General features: G+C 46.0%; 1 protein-coding gene across 11 annotated transcripts; it reads right to left on the minus strand.

The window, feature by feature from the left end:
* Window positions 1-5,604: 5,604 nt before the first annotated feature.
* Window positions 5,605-20,623, minus strand: USP11 (ubiquitin specific peptidase 11). Of its 11 annotated transcripts, none has more exons than XM_027963380.3 (21): window positions 20,457-20,623; window positions 13,922-14,031; window positions 13,617-13,747; window positions 13,178-13,295; window positions 12,893-13,038; window positions 12,711-12,772; window positions 12,491-12,590; window positions 11,948-12,121; window positions 11,699-11,857; window positions 11,083-11,307; window positions 10,857-10,940; window positions 10,644-10,738; window positions 9,560-9,766; window positions 8,850-8,902; window positions 8,389-8,631; window positions 8,229-8,299; window positions 7,779-7,891; window positions 6,689-6,838; window positions 6,468-6,583; window positions 6,211-6,299; window positions 5,605-6,131 (listed from the first exon to the last, which is right to left on the minus strand). In XM_027963380.3, exons 1-21 carry the CDS (start codon window positions 20,603-20,605, stop codon window positions 5,994-5,996), a joined length of 2,733 nt encoding a protein of 910 aa, XP_027819181.2. In that variant the 5' UTR covers window positions 20,606-20,623; the 3' UTR covers window positions 5,605-5,993. The 11 variants fall into 11 exon arrangements, with proteins under 11 accessions (XP_027819181.2, XP_027819180.2, XP_027819186.2 ...); XM_027963379.3 differs by having other exon boundaries at window positions 8,374-8,631; XM_027963385.3 differs by having other exon boundaries at window positions 8,389-8,634.
* Window positions 20,624-20,843: the final 220 nt, after the last annotated feature.

Genomic DNA, 20,843 nt, shown 5'->3' on the forward strand with positions numbered 1-20,843 from the left:
CCACTTTCCTTCCTCTCACCCATCCCCTCCCCCCACCATGCATGAGTGACCAGAGCAAACTCAAATGGTGCTACAAAGAGACCACAGACTCTCCTCCACTCTTATCCTGATACCTAACCCATCACTCCTGTCAGGGGAAAATTCTAGTAGTTTGATTATTTGAATCTTAGAGCAACCTCTAGGAACCAGTGAGAGTTCTTGACCAATGACTTACCAGCTGGTAAGAACCTCTAGCTCATGAAAACATGTGGCAAATAGAAGCATTTCAAGCAATAATCTCCTATCTATAAAGCGGGATCAATTCCTTCCTCACAGGGCTGTTGTGAGGATGAGGATGAAAAGCCTATGGAAGTGCCAAGGGCAGTGCCAGCTAACCAGGAGGCATTCAAGAAACGGTTTTTGCATATGAACCAAAAAATAAGTTGTGATCAACAAAAACTTGAACCCAACATGAATTTCTAGCCCTAAGAATCCAGGCCAAATATTTGCTGTTGTTACTGTTTTCCTATGTATTTTTTCAATTACAAAAGTAATACATTTCATTGTAAAATAATACATGATGCAAAATAAAAAATGAAAGCATCTCCCTCAAAAAAATAATCAGATAGCTAGATGAAATACTAAAACTTAAACATATCGATAATAACATTAACTAAGTGATCTAAGCATCTCAATTAAAACTCAGACAATGTAAGATTATGTAAAAAGATCCCAATTGCATTGCTTCCTAAGTGTGTTAACAAACACACTTATAATACACAAGGGGAGTGACATTAGCAACGTGGCAGACTAGGAAGCTCCAACCTTATGTTCCTCAACAAAAACCTAAAACTAAATTTGAAAAGAAAAAAGCAAGCAAGCCAAATTGTCAGAACCAACTGTCAGCACTTCTGGAAAAGTCACAGGTTTACAGCAACAGAACAAGTGTCCGATCAAGAAAAAGTCATTTTCAAAATCATGGGAAAATTTTGCAGCATTCTTACTGAACCTCATCCCAGCTTCTACCTAGGACGGTGGTAGTTGTGGTCTGAAAGCAGCTGCCTGATTCCCAGTCCCCTCCCTTGAACTGGAGGAAACACAGCAGATTATTTGCAAGTGGTTGCCTATGTGCTTTCTACCCATCCACCATGTTCCATGTTCCTTTCTTCTTGCCTTCTTTTGGATTATTCATCTATTTCCCTCCCTCTTGTTTGAAATGTGTCAGTTCAGTTCAGTTCAGTTGCTCAGTCGTGTCCGACTCTTTGTGACCCCATTAATCGCAGCACACCAGGCCTCCCTGTCCATCACCAACTCCCAGAGTTCACTCAGATTCACGTTCATCGAGTCAGTGATGCCATCCAGCCATCTCATCCTCGGTCGTCCCCTTCTCCTCCTGCCTCCAATCCCTCCCAGCATCAAAGTCTTTTCTAATGAGTCAACTCTTCGCATGAGGTGGCCAAAGTACTGGAGTTTCAGCTTTAGCATCATTCCTTCCAAAGAAATCCCAGGGTTGAGCTCCTTCAGAATGGACTGGTTGGATCTCCTTGCAGTCCAAGGGACTCTCAAGAGTCTTCTCCAACACCACAGTTCAAAAGCATCAATTCTTCAGCAGTCAACTTTCTTCACAGTCCAACTCTCACATCCATACATGACCACTGGAAAAACCATAGCCTTGACTAGACGGACTTCAGTCGGCAAAGTAATGTCTCTGCTTTTCAATATGCTACCTAGGTTGGTCATAACTTTTCTTCCAAGGAGTAAGCGTCTTTTAATTTCATGGCTGCAATCACCCTCTGCAGTGATTTTGGAGCCCCCAAAAATAAAGTCTGACACTGTTTCCACTGCTTCCCCATCTATTTCCCATGAAGTGATGGAACCAGATGCCATGATCTTCGTTTTCTGAATGTTGAGTTTTAAGCCAACTTTTTCACTCTCCTCTTTCACTTTCATCAAGAGGCTTTTTAGTTCCTCTTCACTTTCTGCCATAAGGGTGGTGTCATCTGCATATCTGAGGTTATTGATATTTCTCCTGGCAATCTTGATTCCAGCTTGTGTTTCTTCCAGTCCAGCGTTTCTCATGATGTACTCTGCATAGAAGTTAAAGAAGCAGGGTGACAATATACAGCCTTGACGTACTCCTTTTCCTATTTGGAACCAGTCTGTTGTTCCATGTTCAGTTCTAACTGTTGCTTCCTGACCTGCATACAGATTTCTCAAGAGGCAGGTCAGATGGTCTGGTATCCCCATCTCTCTCAGAATTTTCCACAGTTTATTGTGATCTACGCAGTCAAAGGCTTTGGCATAGTCAATCAAGCAGAAATAGATGTTTTCTGGAACTCTCTTGCTTTTCCATGATCCAGCAGATGTTGGCAATTTGATCTCTGGTTCCTCTGCCTTTTCGAAAACCAGCTTGAACATCAGGAAGTTCACGGTTCACGTATTGCTGAAGCCTGGCTTGGAGAATTTTCAGCATTACTTTACTAGCATGTGAGATGAGTGCAACTGTGCGGTAGTTTGAGCATTCTTTGGCATTGCCTTTCTTTGGGATTGGAATGAAAACTGACCTTTTCCAGTCCTGTGGCCACTGCTGAGTTTTCCAAATGTGCTGGCATATTGAGTGCAGCACTTTCACAGCATCACCCTTCAGGATTTGAAACAGCTCAACTGGAATTCCATTACCTCCACTAGCTTTGTTTGTAATGATGCTTTCTAAGGCCCACCTGACTTCACATTCCAGGACGTCTGGCTCGAGATGAGTGATCACACCATCATGCTTATCTGGGTCATGAAGATCTTTTTTGTACAGTTCTTCCGTGTATTCTTGCCACCTCTTCTTAATATCTTCTGCTTGTTAGGTCATATCATTTCTGTCCTTTATCAAGCCCATCTTTGCATGAAATGTTCCCTTTGTATTTCTAATTTTCTTGAAGAGATCTCTAGTCTTTCCCATTCTGTTCTTTTCCTCTATTTCTTTGCATTGATCGCTGAAGAAGGCTTTCTTATCTCTTCTTGCTATTCTTTGGAACTCTGCATTCAGATGCTTATATCTTTCCTTTTCTCCTTTGTTTTTCGCCTCTCTTTTCACAGCTATTTGTAAGGCCTCCCCAGACAGCCATTTTGCTGTTTTGCATTTCTTTTCCACGGGGATGGTCTTGACCCCTATCTCCTGTACAATGTCACGAACCTCATTCCATAGTTCATCAGGCACTCTATCTATCAGATGTAGGCCCTTAAATCTATCTATTTCTCACTTCTACTGTATAGTCATAAGGGATTTGATTTAGGTCATACCTGAATGGTCTAGCAGTCTTCCCTACTTTCTTCAATTTAAGTCTGAATTTGGTAATAAGGAATTCATCATCTGAGCCACTGTCAGCTCCTGGTCTTGTTTTTGTTGACTGTATAGAGCTTCTCCATCTTTGGCTGCAAAGAATATAATCAATCTGACTTTGGTGTTGACCATCTGGTGATGTCCATGTGTATAGTCTTCTCTTGTGTTGTTGGAAGAGGGTGTTTGCTATGACCATTTTTTTAGTTTTTATACCCTTATTAAAATACAGTATTAGTCTAACTTAAAATCTTCTAGAAGATGCATTTCTTAGTATGCCCTAAACTGTATTCAATTCACAAAATCCTTCCTTGGCTAGGTCTGATTTGTTGCTAAACTCATCCATTGACTTTTTCCTACTAAATGCTAGTTTTAGTGATATAGAATTCTATTATTTTCTGTTGACCAACCATAATACAATGGTATTAAGCAAATGTTAGTTACATAATCACGATAGTAAAAGATGTTTATCAGTTTCACAGTAAGTAGCCAGACAAAAAATAAAAGATAATTCTTAAGTTTTGCTATTATCTAGCTCAGATCTATCACTTGTTTGGTTCTTTCTCAACTTTTTACTTGTTTTCATTTTCACTTTTAAAGGTTTTGAATTTCTTTTTCACATGTATCTGTTTTCATGACCAGAATAAGCATGTTTTACACTGATGTCTGAGGATTCTATTGTGTCTCTGTGTTACTGTGTTGTATTTTATTTCTCCTGATTCTTAGGCATGTTGTCTTCTCAAGGTGCCTTTGGTTAAACCAGGGAAGTTATTTTGAGTTAATTCCTTTTAGGTGGATATTTGTCCAGGAATGATTATTCATAGCTAATGAGGACTTATTTTGAACCAGCTCTTCACGCCTGCTTTATCTGCAAAATGGGGTAATAGTGCTTAAACCATATAGTCTTGAGGACTTCAGTTCAGTCAGTTCACTCAGTCGTGTCTGACTCTTTGTGACCTCATGGACTGCAGCACACCAGGCCTCCCCATCCATCACCAACTCCTGGAGTTTACTCAAACTCATGTCCATTGAATCAGTGATGCCATCCAATCATCTCATCCCCTTCTCCTCCCGCCTTCAATCTTTCCCAGCATCAGGGTCATTTCAAGTGAGTCGGTTCTTCACATCAGGTGAAGTATAGGAGTTTCAGTTGTGAGGACTAAATGACAGCTTTTGAGCCCCTGGATCCAGTATTATTTTTTGCTTAAGTTAGTTTGAGCTGAGTTCCTCACAGCAACTATCTTGATTTCGCCTGTATCTACAGCACGACTGACTGGAGGTTTGTGGGTGATAAGGCTGGGCTGAGTGCCCCTCAGAGGGGGCTTCGCAGGCCCAGTGCAAAGGCAGCAGGCTCGGCAGGGGAATGATCTCTCAGCCGCCGATCACGATTCCCTTCTTCAGTGTGAAGGGCTGGGATGCTTGTCTATGCCCAGATACTGCACACTGGTCCACTCCATTCTGCCCCACAGTTGTCCCCACTGGAGCTCTGTTTCTCTGAGGTGAGAGCTGGCACCCACAGGAGGGCTCAGGCCGGTGGGGGGGCGCTGTGCAGTGCTTAGGTGGCATCTTCTGCTCACACAATGCTGCACCCATTCTATAGGAGGTGTTCCATCTCGCTCTTCTGTGGGATGAGTCTAGAGGGACCGCCTGGTGGGGAAGCTGCAGTCATGGTGGGAGGCTAAGCATAGAGGCAACACAGACACAGCCCATCTGTCCTGTCACTGTGGGTGGCTTGGGCCAGATGTACCCCCTTCTCAGATGACACTACTGGTGGCCTGTGAGATGGTCTGGTTAGTATCTTTATATCCAGAACCCAGTCACTTGCCCCCACACATGCCTGTCTGTTCCAGGCACACCTTTCCCACAGTAGCTGAGCACAAGTCATGTCCACTACCACTTCCATCCTGGGTCCACAGAGGTCAAATATCCCCTTTGGGGACTACTACCTCCAGTGTAAGTGATGAGGTGCCTGGACCTCTGGACATAACCAGAGCAATTACTTGACCTCTGCATCTGTTTCCCTATCTGAAATTGGCGATGACAACTCCTGCGTGAGACTGTTGTGAGGATTGAGTCAATATTTGCAAAATGCTTTGGAAAACACTGGGCATGCAGTAGGTGCTGAGAATTGTGTCTGGCACACAGATGGCGCTTCATAAGCACTTAGAATAGGACCTGGCACACAGATGGTGCTCAATGAGCACTCAAGAGCAGCAGCCATCACACACCTGGCATTCACTATGCACACAGGCACAATATTGGTGCTTGGTTAAGGATGTGGAAAAAAAAACCCACAATGCCAAGGAACACACTGGCACTTTTATATATACACAAGCGCAAGATACAGGGTCTCAATAAGAAAATACACTCTGTTCAGGTGCACCCCACCCCCACCCCCTGAGAACACCCCAGATGGAGGACAAGAAGGAAGGGGAGAACCATAAATAGAGAATAGAAGGGAAGGTTAATGCTCTAAAGGGCAAACACGGGCAGGGAACACACTGCTGGAAGGAGACACGACCTCTTCTTCCCTCGGAGAGCGCAACATAGCAGCAAGGAGAACAGTAGCCACAACTAAGCCTGTGACGTCTGGCGTGGGACACCTAACTCAGGTTAAGAGAATGGGGGTGACTTCAGGAAGGAAGAGAGGCGGGACAGTTTCCTTCCCGGGCAGGGACAGGGCCCCTCAGTTTACATCCATGGACTCCGATTTGGGTGGGGCACCACAGGCAGACGATGCGGGGGGCTTTGACGAGCTGGCCTGGGTTTGCATACGGCGTGCCACGTCCTGGCGTTGGTAGAAGAGGACATAGGCTGCCTTGGACTGTGAGGAGAAGACAGGAGTCAGTGTGGGTTGGGGAAGAAGGTGTCAGGAGAAGGGGAGGAAGGAAGATAGGAATCACCTCAATCTGATTCTCCGTCACAGGTGAGACGCTGCTGTCATCAAAGTAGTGCCACTGACCGCTGTCCTTGTTGCAGGCAAATGTCGTGTCTATAAGAGAGGGCAGGCTGTCCTCACCCACCCTCCTGCCCCTAAGAGGGGTCCACATTGGCTCTGTCCTCTGACACCAATGACCTTGCCATCGGTTCACACATCTACTTACCCACTGGGGCATCCCAACCCATCCCCCCCGCCCTGAGCATGCCCCCGGGTACATACAGTGTCCATCCCGCAGGCCCCCATAATGGTTGGAAACTGCGATCAGATCGTATTTGTACAGCTCCCGGGCTGAGTCGTTCTGCGGCTTGATGACAAACTCAGAGAAGTCCAGGTCCCTGTGGGTGTGGCAAGGGTTAATATCAGTGGCACCCCCTTCCCCCAGTCCCTGCCTTCCTCCCCACCCCACTCCTGCCCCCAGCCAGCCTCCCCAGGCCCCAGACCGGATAGGAAACTCCACAAGGGTGTCCAGCTTTTCTCTGGAGAACTTGGTGTAGGAAAAGCGCTTCAGGTGGATGATGAGTGTCTCTGGCAGCATCCACAGGTCCAGCTTCTTGGTGGCCAGCTGGTGCTGCTTGCAAGTGGGGCAGTACCTAGTGATGGAGCCCAGGTCAGGAAACAGACACTTTCTGAGCTCTTGTTGCCATACAGCTTTGATGGGCCACATCTGGTCCAGAGATGCTACTCCTACTCCTATGTTACTTTAGCATGCTTGTTAAAACCTTGCCACTTACTTATCAATTGCCCAGCATATGCACTTTTGTACTGACATGCGCTTTTGTTTGGATTCTGGTCTGGCAGACCCTAGTCATCTTTTTGAGCCTGCCTCTGTCCCTCTGGTTTTCTCTCTTCTGTTTTACTCACTCACTCGCCAGGTATTTGCTGATGGCCTACCGTTGATATCTTTGGCACTACTTCATTATTTGTTCCCTTTCTGCTTCGTGGAGATGCTCCTCTTATTTTCACGATTGGCTTTATCTTTTCAGTTCTTTTTGTTTTGCTTATTCTCCAACAACTTAATGAGCATCTACTGCACAGCCCACACCATTATAACCAATGAGAAGAGACACACAGTGAACTTAAAAATGTTTTCACTCTCAAGGGGCTCACTCTAACAGCAAAGACAAAAAACGACTTAAGAGAAGAATCTAAGATGTGACATCAAGGGGTGTTATGGAGCAAGAAAGAAATGCTTGCACCTGGAAGGAATAGAGGGAGCTGATGGCTGGGGGAGGAGCAGTTTTTAACAGAAGAATAAGAGAAGGCCTCTCTGATAAGGTGATATTTGAAGAGAGACTTGAGCAAAATGAAGGAGGTCAAGTCCTATAGGTAACTGGAGAAAGGATGATTTTGGGAGAAGGAACAGCTAGGGCAAAGGCTCTGAGGTGGAAACAGGCTTGGGGTGTTGGTGGCCAGAGTGGCAGGAGGCGATCGAATGAGCAGGTGGGGCAAGGTGTATTTAGTGGTAACAGAGGCTGGGCGGAGGTGGTCCTACCTAATAGCACCCCTAGAGGCCCCGTTCTGGTCCCTTACCAGGGGTTTTCCTTCTCCAGGGTCTCAACGGTGGTGAAGAGCTCAATGCATTCCTGCAGCTGCACTGGTGCCTTCTTCAGCACATACCCAACGCAGTCATGCTTCACGTAGCCCTAGGTTGGGGGAGTGGATGGCCAGGTATGAGGATGAAAAGTGAAAGTCACTCAGTTGTGTTGGATTCTTTGTGACCCCATGGACTATAGCCTGCCAGGCTCCTCTGTTCATGGAATTCTCCAGGCAAGAATACTAGAGTGAGTAGCTATTCCCTTGGGGGATAAAAAGGAGTGGGGTGGAAGATGCACACCAAGTGGTTAAGGGCATAGACTTTGAAGTTAAGAATCTGAGACCCCAGGAGCTCTGTGATTACGGCTCAGCTGAGGTAGGAGAGGGTGTGTGTGGCGCCAACTGAAAGTGCAGCCCCCTCCCTGCCATCCCCGAGATCTCCTTTACCTCAGCCTCCACCTCGTCATAGTAACGCTTCTTCATCTCTGGTTCCCAGTCGATGGCAATGTACGGCTGGGCTAGGGGCGAGGGGAGGTGGTCATGGGCCCTGCTGCCAAGGAATACCCCCTCCCGCCTCCCAATCCTGGCTCACAGCTGAAGGAGACACCATGGGTATCCTCGTTGAAGGTCGAGCGGTCACTGGTCCCATTGGAATTCACTGTGTGCAGGGTGAAGAGGTGCTTGCGCCGTGCCCTCTGGGGCCAGTGAGATGGCCCAGGAGAGTTGTCCACAGGAGCCCGACTTCCGCTCACGACTCTGGAGCTGGGCCCAGCCTGCTCCAGCCCAGGGTCTTGGGAGCTGCCCTCAGTCACATGTCCAGGCTTAGGGAGGCTATCCTTATCCTCCAGGTCTGCTAGGATTGGGGGAGGATGTCAGAGGTGGGAATGTGTGAACCCCAGCGGGCTGAGCAGCAATGCACATCCAGATGGACCCTGTGTGTGTGTAAGACCCACCCCAGACCCACTGCTGACCCACTGACCCTCCCTCAGGCCATGGGAGACCCTCATCCTTGTGGATCCATGTACAGACCCTCATCCTTGTGGATTCTCTCTCCTTCTTCTTCCTCACCTTTCTCATCCCCATCATCCTCATCATCCGAGCTGGGTCTGGTCACATAGCGTCTGCCAACAGAACAGAGGAGACTCTCAAGGAGGGGGCCTGAGGGCAGGGAGGACAGAGCCCGGAAGTCTACTTTGCTTATGACGGGGAAGCCATGGGTCAACCCCCACACACACAGTTGTGGAGGAGGAGCCAGAAGGTCTCAGGAGGTGCTACAAGAACGTGAGAAGAGATGGCCTGACAATGGAGGATCTTGTGGGCCACCGTTAAGGAGTGTGGATCTTAAGTATGATAAGCCACTGTTATACAGATACATGATCAGCTGCACATTTCCATCAGGGAAGGCTTCCGAGGAGCATGCATAAGTGCCACGTGAGGGAGAGGTGAAGCCAGATAGTGTACTGCTGTTTGCCTGGTGGGGACTTTGGGTTTTAAGCACAATAAAAATCGACTGAAACACAAATACCCAAGACTCTCCTAGGAAGACAATTAAGTACAAGATGACATCTGTCATGTTCACTCCTATATTCCTGGCACCTAGGTGAGGTGGTGGTGAAGTCAGAAATTTAGAGGAAGAAAAAAACCTACAAGTTATTCCCTGGCCATGTTAAGTTTGAACTGTCTTCGGGAGCTGGACGGGAGGTGGCAACCAAGCGGTTAGACACTTGGCTCTGAGTTCTGACCCCACCTCCCCACCTGACCCAGAAGCGCAGACTCACGAGAGGCGGTACAGCAGGATGTGATACAGGGCGTCCCACGAGAGCCGGTCCCGGGGCACTGACACCAGAAGCGGGTGCCCAAAGAGCATCAAGCCATAATAGGAACTGTTATAGTCCCGGGCTGGGGTGCGCTCCCGCAGGTAGATAGGAAGCACAACATCCTCTCTGGAGTTCTCACCAATAGCAGCCCTGCCAGACACCTCGTATCTGTGGGAGATGAACATCAGGTCCCATCTGATAAATATACCCAAGAGAGATTCAAGGATTCTGCCCAGTTGCTCCAGCCACTCACCACTCACAGCCTGAAAGTATTTTTATTTTTAATATTTGTACTTTTTTTAATTTTTATTTTTACTTTATTATACTTTACAATACTGTATTGGTTTTTAAAAGGGTCCAAAGAGTCACCCGGGGTTTTGGATCATTTACACACACCTTGTTTATGTGATATTAGATAAAGTCTTCTGGTGTTATTAGAGCACTGAGGGAGCTGACAAAAATTTTTCACGACACAAGGATCTAAAACAATTTTTTGTTTTTGAAAACTGCTTGGTTACAAAGAACTTTTCTACTCATAAAGCACCTTCTATTTCAGTTACCCAAACATTTCAAACATCTTTTTTCTTTTTGGCCACACCACATGGCATGTGGGACCTTAGTTCCCTGATCAGGGATAGAACCCATGCTCCCTGCAGTAGAAGCACAGAGTCCTAACTGCCAGGGAAGTCCCAAACTTGTTCTGAATGCTTGTATGTTCAGAAAGCAGCTTAGCATTCCCTATCTTAAAAATCATTTGGGTTTTGTGGCCTGCAAAGTAAATAAGGAGTGCAGATCAGCATCTGGTATATACGAGGTACTAGTTAAGTGCTGAATAAATAAAAAGGAGCCTCCCTCACATAATAAGGAAGAAAATACCCAAGGACACCCTGCATAAGGATTTCACCCCACTCACTGACAGCCCCTAGAAGCCTGCCCTGCTAAGGTACATGGCCGAAGCCCTGAGCAAGCTGAGGAAGGGAGAGGGAAGGTGGTTAACAAAGAAGGTTCCTGAGAAACCCCCGTCTCCCCTGGTCTTCTTACTCACATGAAGATATCATCTCGGTCTAAGATGCTGCTCAGGGACTCCTCCAGCTGGTAGATCTTGTAGAAGCGGTGACTGAAGACATCAGCCACCATCATCTGCGAATGGGTTACGGAGAGGGGACCAATCAGTCTGCAAGATCTCCCACAGGCCTTTCTGCCTTCCTTGGACTCCTTGCCCTTGTATCCCACCTTCCTTCCATCTGCAGAGCCTCACCCTTTCTGGCGAGATGCCAGTGTGTTTGGCCAGAGCCACACACAGATCCGAGATCTTGCCTTTCTTGGGGACCACGAGCCGGTGCTGAGGGAGAAACAGTAACCACAGAAGAGCAGAAGGATGTGTGGTGAGTTGGTGCAGGAAACCCTGAGGTATGGCTGAGTAATCAAACCAACTCTATGAGTGCAGGTCCCTCATTGCACCCCAGTCCTCGTTCCCCTCATACCTGCTCCGGCTTGCGGCGGGGGTCCATGGAGACAAAGAAGACCTCCATGACCCTCTTGTGGCTCACAGGCAGTGGGACACTGAGGTAGCAGAAGGGGTCGAAGGTCACAGACACATTGCCACAATCAGGGCACACCAGTGTGGACTTGAAGAGGCCATGGAAAGTGTCCACGATTACAGAATCATTCCGCCGTTTGTGGTTCTGCCAGGCTTCCTGAGCAACCTCCTGTTGACAGTGTTGTGCTGAGTGGTGAGGGATGCCGGGGGCCGGGGAAAACCATGGTTTGCAGGTGGGGTGCGCATGGGAGTAAAGGTTAAGGCCACTGGTAAAGTCCAGAGACAGAGTTATAGTGAGGGCCACCTGGAGACTGTGTTGTTCACTGTCAGGGCTAGGGGTTACTTGGGGAAGGAGAATGGGTGGGAGTTAACTCTCACTGGGTGTAGGAGCAGATGTGGAGATATGGTGAAGACGAGGATGGGACTGAGGTCAGGGAAGATGAGCTTAACCAAAAATGGGGAGTGGTGAGGGTACCCCAGGGGGCCAGAAAATCCCTGTGGCAGAGGTCCTAGTGGCTTTAACAAGGCTCTTATGATGAGGGTCTTCTGGAAACACCCACCTGATCCGGCCTCCCAGCAGCATCACACAGCTCCACATATTCCTTCTTCTTGACGCGATTGAGGTCCTCGTGTAGCCCATCCAGGAGGAACGACAGCAGCTCCTGTGAGTCATGCTGCTGGTAGCCCAGAAACTGGGACGCAAAGTGGCCGACCTTGGTCTGAGGAGATGGGCGGGGCGTCAAGGCATGAGGGAGGCGATGGGTGGAGGTTGGGGGGGCAGATAGGGGCTAGCCAGGGCTGAGCCACACCTTGAACACCTGGGGCACAATGGAGCGGTGGTGGCCAGACCACGCCTGTTTCACCAGGTCCGCATAGGCCTGTGCAATCTCCCCCTTCATGCCCAGTGGGTTGCAGAAGTTGAGCTCCTCCAGGTATCGGTTTTTCAGGAAGTACTCGGTGAGCTGCGGCACGTTACTGAGGCACTGCAGGAGGCAGGGGCCAGGTGAGTGAAGGGGAGAAAAAGGTAACCAAGGTGGGGATGGATGAAAGGAAGGGGGAGGAAGACGAAGGGGAAAGAAAGGAACGGGCAGAGGAGTAGGGGAGAGGAGAGATCAGCACTTCAGGAGAAAGAAGAATGTGGTGACGAAGCAGAGGAGACTAGGCAAAGCAGGGAGCAAGTGGAGAGGAAAGGCACGGATATTTCAGAAAGAAACATGGGCACATCAAGCCAGACTGTGGGGACCTAGCTTCCAACCTGACACCTTGCCCTGCAGTGCCCCCAACTCTGTCCTCCATTTCCAATTCGTGAATCCACCCCCATGCTGCACCAGACCTAGATCTCATGGTCCAACCTGCAGGGCCGAGTTCATGAAGCACGTGTTGCCCAGATTGGTAAGACCACAGATGCCTGGCTGGCCCTGGAAGTCCTCTTCCTCCTCCAATGTGCTGCTCCTGAAACAGATGAGAAATTTTTATCAGCTGAGGAACTACCATGCGCAGAGAGAATGTGCTCATGGGCTCAGTGTGCCGACTGTGAGATCCCACTCTGGACTGGAAACCCCGAAGGCTCACGTGTCATTCGGCTGCGCACTGGGCCAAGTGCCATCCTTGTTTCGGGTCTCCATGACAACCACCTGGGTTGGAGGAAGAGTAAAAAACAGGGAAGACATTCACGGAGGGCCCATGGGTACCGAGCTCTCATTTCTCTGAATCTAAGCACGGCCTGTGGGCAGACAAGTCCTCCCCTCCCTCACCTGCCCAGTCTTGAGAGCGGCGTCAAGCACTGTGACACGGGTGTTGCACAACCTCTCAAAAGAGCCCTCCGCGTTCTTGATCCACAGCCGGGTCTCTTCCTGGGGGCTCACCAGAAACTGCTCTCGAGCGGTATGCAGAACTAGGTCTGTGGAGGGGGATGGTGCATGTTCAAGGTCTTCCTGGCACCCTGAAGGATCCCCTCCTTTTTGACTTCAGACTCCTTAGGTCCCTGAACCATGACTGTTGCCGGGAATGCCAATCCATTCCATGACCCATGGGCTCACCAACAGAATCTGTCTGGCTGAATTGAGCCGTGTGAGGTGTGTCCATATCACTGTGCTGGACAAGCAACAGTTCTACTGAGTACACTTCAACCTTGTGGATGCTAGCCAGTTCCACAACCTGCAAGGAGGGAAGGGTACACACACTGGCGTACCCACCATGTGCACACTGACACAGGGTGACGACCTCTGCAATCAGAGGAGCATCCACAGAGACAAACACACATGGCACAGACACAAGTACAAGGCTGTGTGAGGTGAGCACACACAGGCAAGCAAACACAGGGGACACAGCAAGATACCGTCTAATGACCTAAGAAGAGCAGAGCCAGGTGTATGGATACAGCGGACATGAACACACAGGTCTGGACCCGTCCTGGACCTCTAAGGCCTTCTTCCTACGCTTCCCCCCACCCTGCAGCACCCGTGCCACCCACTATACCTTGCGTTCAATGGGAGGCTGGCCATGCTCTAGACCATACCAGTTGACCAGGTAATGCCAAGCAGCCGCTGGGAGCAGCACATAGTCCTCACCTTCCACCAATCCCTTCTTGAGGCGCCAGTTTACCTGGTCTGCAGGAGGGCGGGGGGAGGTGGCAGAGGAACAATCAGGGAAGGAAAGTGATGAGTCAGTCTGGCCATCTCACCAATGACCTAGCACAGAGAAGGGGCTCATGATCGTTTGTTGGGACAGAGATGACAAGAAGTCCAGGGCTCAGCTGACATGGGGAGGCAGAAGCCTGGTACCTTCGAAGAGTTCAGCATTGTTGATGCAGCCAGGGAAGGTGCTGGAGTCCCGATCTCCTCCCTGCACGTACACCTCCCACTGCTTGTACCAGTGTTGCCCCACGAGGAACCTGGACCAGACAGGTGACAGGGGTGTCGCACAGTTACTGGTGGTGTGTAGTACTGCCAGATACACACACACCACATCCCATGGTTACTGAACTAAACGTATCCACACGTTACCATGAGGATAAGTTTCATGAATATCTGAAACTAATACAGAGCTAAAAAATAAAACAACAACCAAAACCAAACTCATACCATGATGCCAGAAAACATGAGATTTTATAATAGAATAAATGATAATTTACTTGTATTAGTCTGTGGGGTAACACAATCAAATTAGATTCAAAATAATTGTTATTTGCAGCTAATGTTATAAGACTTCAGCCATTTTTTGAATGTGTAATGTTTGTACAGGATACATAACTCTTCAGCTAAGAAATGGATTGTTAAAAACGGAAAATCCAATCAGAAATTTTAAAAAATTTCAACTGCTAAAAGAATCACAAAGTTCTCCTTCAAAAACTGCACACTGTGACCTTTAAAATAATTTTTTTGTCTTTAGGATTTATTTTGATGTTATAATTTCTAATCGTATGGTGACTAGCTCACTCTGTAAAAAAAAAAACTGTGAAAAACATGTAACATAAACTTTACCATCTGAACCATCTTTAAGTACAGTTTGACCTGCTCTCTTTTAAAGGAGACACTTTTATAGGCACTACTAGGATAAACATTTAGGACTGCTGAAATCTGCCTTTGTAGAATGCCATGAGAAATTCTGAAATCTGCAGAATATCTGATATATAGAAAGTGGTAAATAAACATTAGCTGTTATCATTCCAATCCTAGGGCTTAGACAAAAAAGGTCACGTACACATTATCCTCATGCTGGCCCCACCCCCACTCCCACCTCATCGCTCTGCAGCAGAAACCTGCTCTGCACCGGACTTTTTTTTGAGGGGGGGGCATGCCCCACAGCATGATCTTAGTACCCCATCCAGGGATTAAATCATGCCCCCCTGCAGTGGAAGCTGACAGTCTTAACCACTAGATTGCCAGGGAAGTTCCTGCTATGTAATTTTTGATACATAGAAGGCTATCCAAAGTATTTAACAGCCTCAAATAAAAACTTTTAAAAAAGCTACAAAATGGATGAAAAATATGTAACCGTTTTCTAGCTATTTAACTCTACACATTGGATTCTTTAAAATGGCACTTTTCTTTGTTAACCTGGAATGTTGCCCAAAATAGGCAAACTTTTCTGTGGGCTGTTTTATTTATTTGGGGGGGGCGGTTTGCAGTGACCCCCACAGATCCCGCACTTCACTCAGGCCAGGGACACACACACCCCCTCCCCAGCCTGGTCGTTCATGCCACAGACACTCATCTAGAAGATTCTATCACGGACTTTACCCTCTATCACTTGTACCTTCAAGGTTTTAACTGGTTCCATGGATGGTCTATGAGGTAAATTTACTCAGTAAAGCTAGTTTCTTATTAATGGGAACTTTGACACAAAAGGAGGCACAGCTTAACAGGTTTTTTTAAAGCAAATTTTAAAGGAAAATTAACATTAACATAACTTTTTATTTAGAGTGGTAAACAAAACCTCCACACCTGGCTACAACATGAATTTCTGAAGCCTTCATAGAAGACTGAAGCTTTACATAAATTTTCACAAAATATTACTACCATGTTTTTTTCAATTCAAAGACACTGAATTTTTTTTAACATTTCTGAATTGGGATTGGTCATAATCTGTCAGCTCAGGTGACAGGCATGACATATAGAGTTGTCACTGTCTAATGGAAAAGTACACACATCATTACATTTACACCTACATTCTCATGTTTTTGTTTTTTTTTTGGTTGCTACTGTAAATGTATCTCTAAAATTTTAACTTTCTAATTTCTTATTGCTAATATCCAGAAATAAGATGGATCTTGTTAAAGTCACTTATGTTTCTGTTTCCTCCAATTTGTTCAAGTGATATGAAACTTGTACTTATGGAAAGAAATTACTAGACAATATTGTCTGTCCTCTAGATTTCTTGTGTCTGGAGAAAATATCTGTTATTTTGGTTAATCATTACATTACTAGGTATAATAATTATGGAGAAACAGAAATATGGATATAAACTAAGATATGATTTCCTACTCATTTTATTAAAAAGTTGTTAGCTTATCTGGATATAAATTACACTGTTCTAAATTACTTATATATCTGTATAAGCCTAAATACATAAATAAAAATGGATATAAATAAGTCCTTTCTGTAAATTGTTACATGAATAATGTACCAAAGTCGGAAAATTAGAATTGTTTTTTTTTTTTTTTTCCCCTAGAAAATGACTACGTTAACTTATGCCCAGACTGGAAGCTCCTTTTTTGTCACCAAATTAGTTTAACTCTTGGTGCCTTTTGACCTCTCTTAACTCACTTTTTAAAAAGAATTCTTGCTTTTAAGAAAAGTTAAGCTCCGAATAATCATTGCTATTTATCACTGTATGTTTTACAAGGTTGACTATAAAATATTTGATTTATATCTTGTTTTAAAAAAAGCAACAACAACTATTCTTGGGATTCCCTTGCTGGTTGAGACCTGCCTTACCATGCAGGGGATGGGGGTTCGAACCCTGTAAGATCCCACATGCCGAAGGGCTACTAACACGCTGCAACTAAGACCTGACGCAGCCAAAAATACAGAAATAAATAAAAAACAACGAACTATTCTTGCTTTGTCTTTCCAAAATTCAGGCCAAAGTAAGAATAGTAACATTGTTCAAATGTTATTTTCTGCCTAAACTATCTCTGGGAGATACCACAAAGATCTACTCCTTCACACTACAAAAGGAACGCATTAGGTTTACCTAAAATTCCCCCAATTTTAATTAACTTAAATATTTTAGAAAAGCTCTTTCATTTTTCAAACTTTTTTAAATTTTTAAAAATGACAAACCAAAAAGAAAGTTTATCTTCCTAGGTTAGTTATGATTAATTACATTTATATTAGATATACTAATATAAAAACCTTTCAATAACTGCATACTTTTGAAGCTAAACAGCATACTCGTGGTCAAGCAACAAAGACTAGTACTACAATAACTTTCTACCAAAAGATCCCCCCTCTAGAATTCTAGACTCACAACCCCCTTTCCCTTTTTGGTTCATAAAAAATCTGAGCAGATACTAGGGGTGCTGACTCAATTACAGGGGAATTGTTGGAGGCCTAATATTTATGTCACTCTTTCACTAGATCCAGTGGCCAAGGCATAATTATCCTGTGTAACAGCTTTAGGAGAAGTCTGCACAGCACTAACCTTTAATGAAGACCCTAGAACTAAATCGACTGAAATTTTCACACTTTTGGTTGGCAATTGCTGCTATAGCTGTTACACAGGATAAATATGCCTTGGCCACTGGCTAGTCTCTTAAGTTCTGGTGAGAAATTGTTTTCCCTTCACACATCACAATCGATTCTGCAACACTGCACCCAGGCACCCACCTTTCTTGATCTGAACAAAGACAGGCTCATGCTTATTTACCTCTTGTTAGGAAACTATCTACACCCTGCAAACAGCCAGAGGCTCCTTCAGCTACCCCAGATTTAACTTCAGATGGTTCACTTTCGAAAATTTGCCAAGGAGGCTATACTATCATTGATTTGAATTTTCTCTTAAAATTTAAGCTTCTCCCAGAAATTAATCAGTTTAGATAGCCAAATAAATTAAATGTCCTCACCCAGATCTGCCAGTTGACAAAAGCTAGAAAGTGCAAATATTAACATATACATTAAGGTATATGACTTGGGGTAGGTCCGAGACTTTGAAATGCTTTATGAACACAAAAGTCCTCATCACTCCAGTGACCCCTTATAAAACAGACAGCAAATTAAACTGGCTTCAGTGCTTAACCAACATTGATGGGATAACTTTTTATTGACACATCATAATTTTATTATTCATATAACATAAAATTAACCATTTAAAAGTCAACGATTTAGTGGCATTTAGTACATTCAGTGTTGTGCAACCACAAACTCTATCTACTTCCAAAACATTTTCAACACACCAAGAGGAAACCTGGTATGGTGGGATACTTTTAAAAGCTATTGTCACAAGGCTGTAAAGGTAAGTAAGATGGGGCAGGAACCAAAGCCTGCAAGCCCTTCTGAACACCTCCAAATGGGCTATATATATAGCAATATTTCTGTTGTTGTTGTTTACTCTCAAGATGGACTCAGGCTTTACCTTGCTGGAGAGCTATAAAGTAAAACTGCTTGGTTTCATATTTCCGATTTGGGGAATCTCAACTTGTCTTTCCAGGAACAGGAATATGTATTTCGCTAGTACTGTGATTAAAGAACTCTAAAAGGAGCAAACCTCACTCCTATCCTAAAGACTTTCAGGTGAGAGCTTGCTTGCGCCGATGGAGGAACGCCAAGAGTCCAATATAGCCGGATGGAGAAAATGAGGGGGGAGGGTAATCTGAAGAGAGATGGGAGAAACGATCACAGCCAGACACCAGCCTGGAAACGGTAAAGCCCTGCAAGTCACTGTAAGAATTTTAGCATTTACACTGCATGAAGCAGTAAGACTGTTGAAACGTTCTGAGGAAAGGATGAACATAAAGAATCACTGTGTATAGAAACAGGAAAATAGTACTAGCACAGTGGAGAAACCCAGCAAATACCTTCACCAAGTGATCAAGTGACGTCATGTAGATACTGAGTACCCACATGATATGATGCAAAGGGTACTCGATACGCAGCCAGTCTGATTTCACACATAGCCTCCCATAAAATGAAAGCTTAGACCACAAATACTATTCAGGGATGCATACAATGGTGGGAAACTGATAACGAAATCAAAAATTCAGGGTAATAATTTCCTGTGGCAGGGAGGGGAATTTTCATTAGGGAGCGGCACAGAATTTCTTAAGGTAACGGTTTGAATCTTAACCTAGGTGGTTAATTCACAAATTTTGTATTATTCTTTAAATTATTAACTTAGAAATAGACTCAGAAAAGTCGTAAAAATAATACAAAGAATTTCTGCGTGCCCTTCATTCAAGATTCTCCAAATTTAAATTTTTACTCACTTACTCCGTCATTATTTTTTTAAATACGTCTTTATATATGCTATTCTTTCAACCACTTCAGAATAAGCTTGCTTACACAATGGTTCTTTAACCTTAAATACTTCGGTTCTTTAACCCTAAATGAATGTCCTAAAAACAAAGATATTATCTTTCACAATCACAATACAATGATCAAAACCAAGAAATTAGCAGTACTAACATCTAGTCTACAGACTTTGGTAAACATTTTATCAATTTCCCCATTCATATCTTTTACAGTAAAAGAGAGAAAGTTCACTTTATGAGGTGAAAAAAAAGATTTTTAAATAATTTATTTTTTCTGCTCCGGGATCCAACCTAGGATCACACATTGCATTTAGTTATGCATTCGTTAAATCCCGTTAATTTCTTCAATTTGGGACAGTTCTTCCCGACCTTGAAATTTTTGAAAAGTACAGATCGTCTATTTTTATAAAATGTCCATCAACCTGGCCTACGTAAACGTTTCATATAATCTTTGCAGGTCTTACGTATTTCACAACTTAAAAACCGAGATGCAGCTCGGCGAGAAATAAAATGACCCCAGAAACAGTACATTTCGAGCAGAGGTTAGCAAAGAAAGCAACTAAACAAGTCGATTTATCAAGATACGCATTGATATTTTTAAAATAGCTGTTTTTTCTTGATTACAAAACAAAGCACTACTAAAACAGAAAACAAACGCAACATCGAAGGCCCCTCCCGTACCAATCACCTGCACTTTCTCCCGTCCTGGGAAAATGAGCTTGGTCAGAGGCAAAAACCTCGCCGTTTCACAAGCTTTGCTCACTCGCAGGCGCCATTTTCTGCTTCACGGGCACCACCTCCCCTCTGCAGTCTCTCCACCGCCTCAGGACACGCCCCTCGGCCTCGTCACAAGCCTCGTTCCCAGGCTCCAGCTCTCTCCACCACGCAGGGTCTGACTCCCTCCCTCTTCCTCCACCCGCTCCGCCCCCGGCTCCCAATCCGCTCCTCAGCCAGATGTCACCGGCATTGACTTCGTTCTCAGACGCTGTGCAGTAGTCACAGTCCGCCCCCAGATGCTTCGTAACGCCCCGCAGACTACGCTCCCCAGCTCTGTTGTTGAGATCCCCTCCTTCCCAAGTTCCAAGGTCCACCTCGCTGGCCCGGCCCTGCCGCCGCAGCCTTCCCTTCTCATGACCCGCCCCCTGCCTCTCCACGCCAAATCGCGCCGCGCTATCAGGCTGCACCGCACAGGCCCCACCTCTTTCTCAGACTAGGCTTTCCCCGCCCCTCTCGTTCCCAGTCCCATAGGCCATTCCTCCTCCCCAGGGCGGCTCTCACAAGGACCTCCGCCGCCTCGTTCCCCACAGTCTCCTCAAGCCGAGGCTCCGCTTTCAGCTCTGCCTTACCAGCTTTCGCCGACCTGCAGCGGACGCCCTCGCCCATTCTCAATCTGGCGCCACTGGCTCTCCAGGCCTGGCACCGCTTCCCGCTGTGGCTCTCGGTCGTCGACCGCAGTCGCAGCCGTATCCGCGGGATTCGCTGCGACCGCCGCCATAGCTGTTTGCCCTCCTCTAGCGGCCACCGCAGCTGGGACTAGGAAGGGCCCCTCAAGTGCCACTTCCGGATTTTGGTCCCGGAAACGGAAGCAGAGCCCCCCATACAGCCAGGGGGCTACTGCGGTCTTGAAAAGGGACCCCCGCGCTCGGACTCGTCGAAGGGCTGGGTGGGCATAGGCCCGTGGGCGGTGATTTCCGCCACCGGTGGGCGGGGTAAATCCTCCAGTTGGGAACTAA

This window comes from Ovis aries, chromosome X (assembly GCF_016772045.2).
Source record: "Ovis aries strain OAR_USU_Benz2616 breed Rambouillet chromosome X, ARS-UI_Ramb_v3.0, whole genome shotgun sequence".
NCBI lineage: Eukaryota > Metazoa > Chordata > Mammalia > Artiodactyla > Bovidae > Ovis > Ovis aries.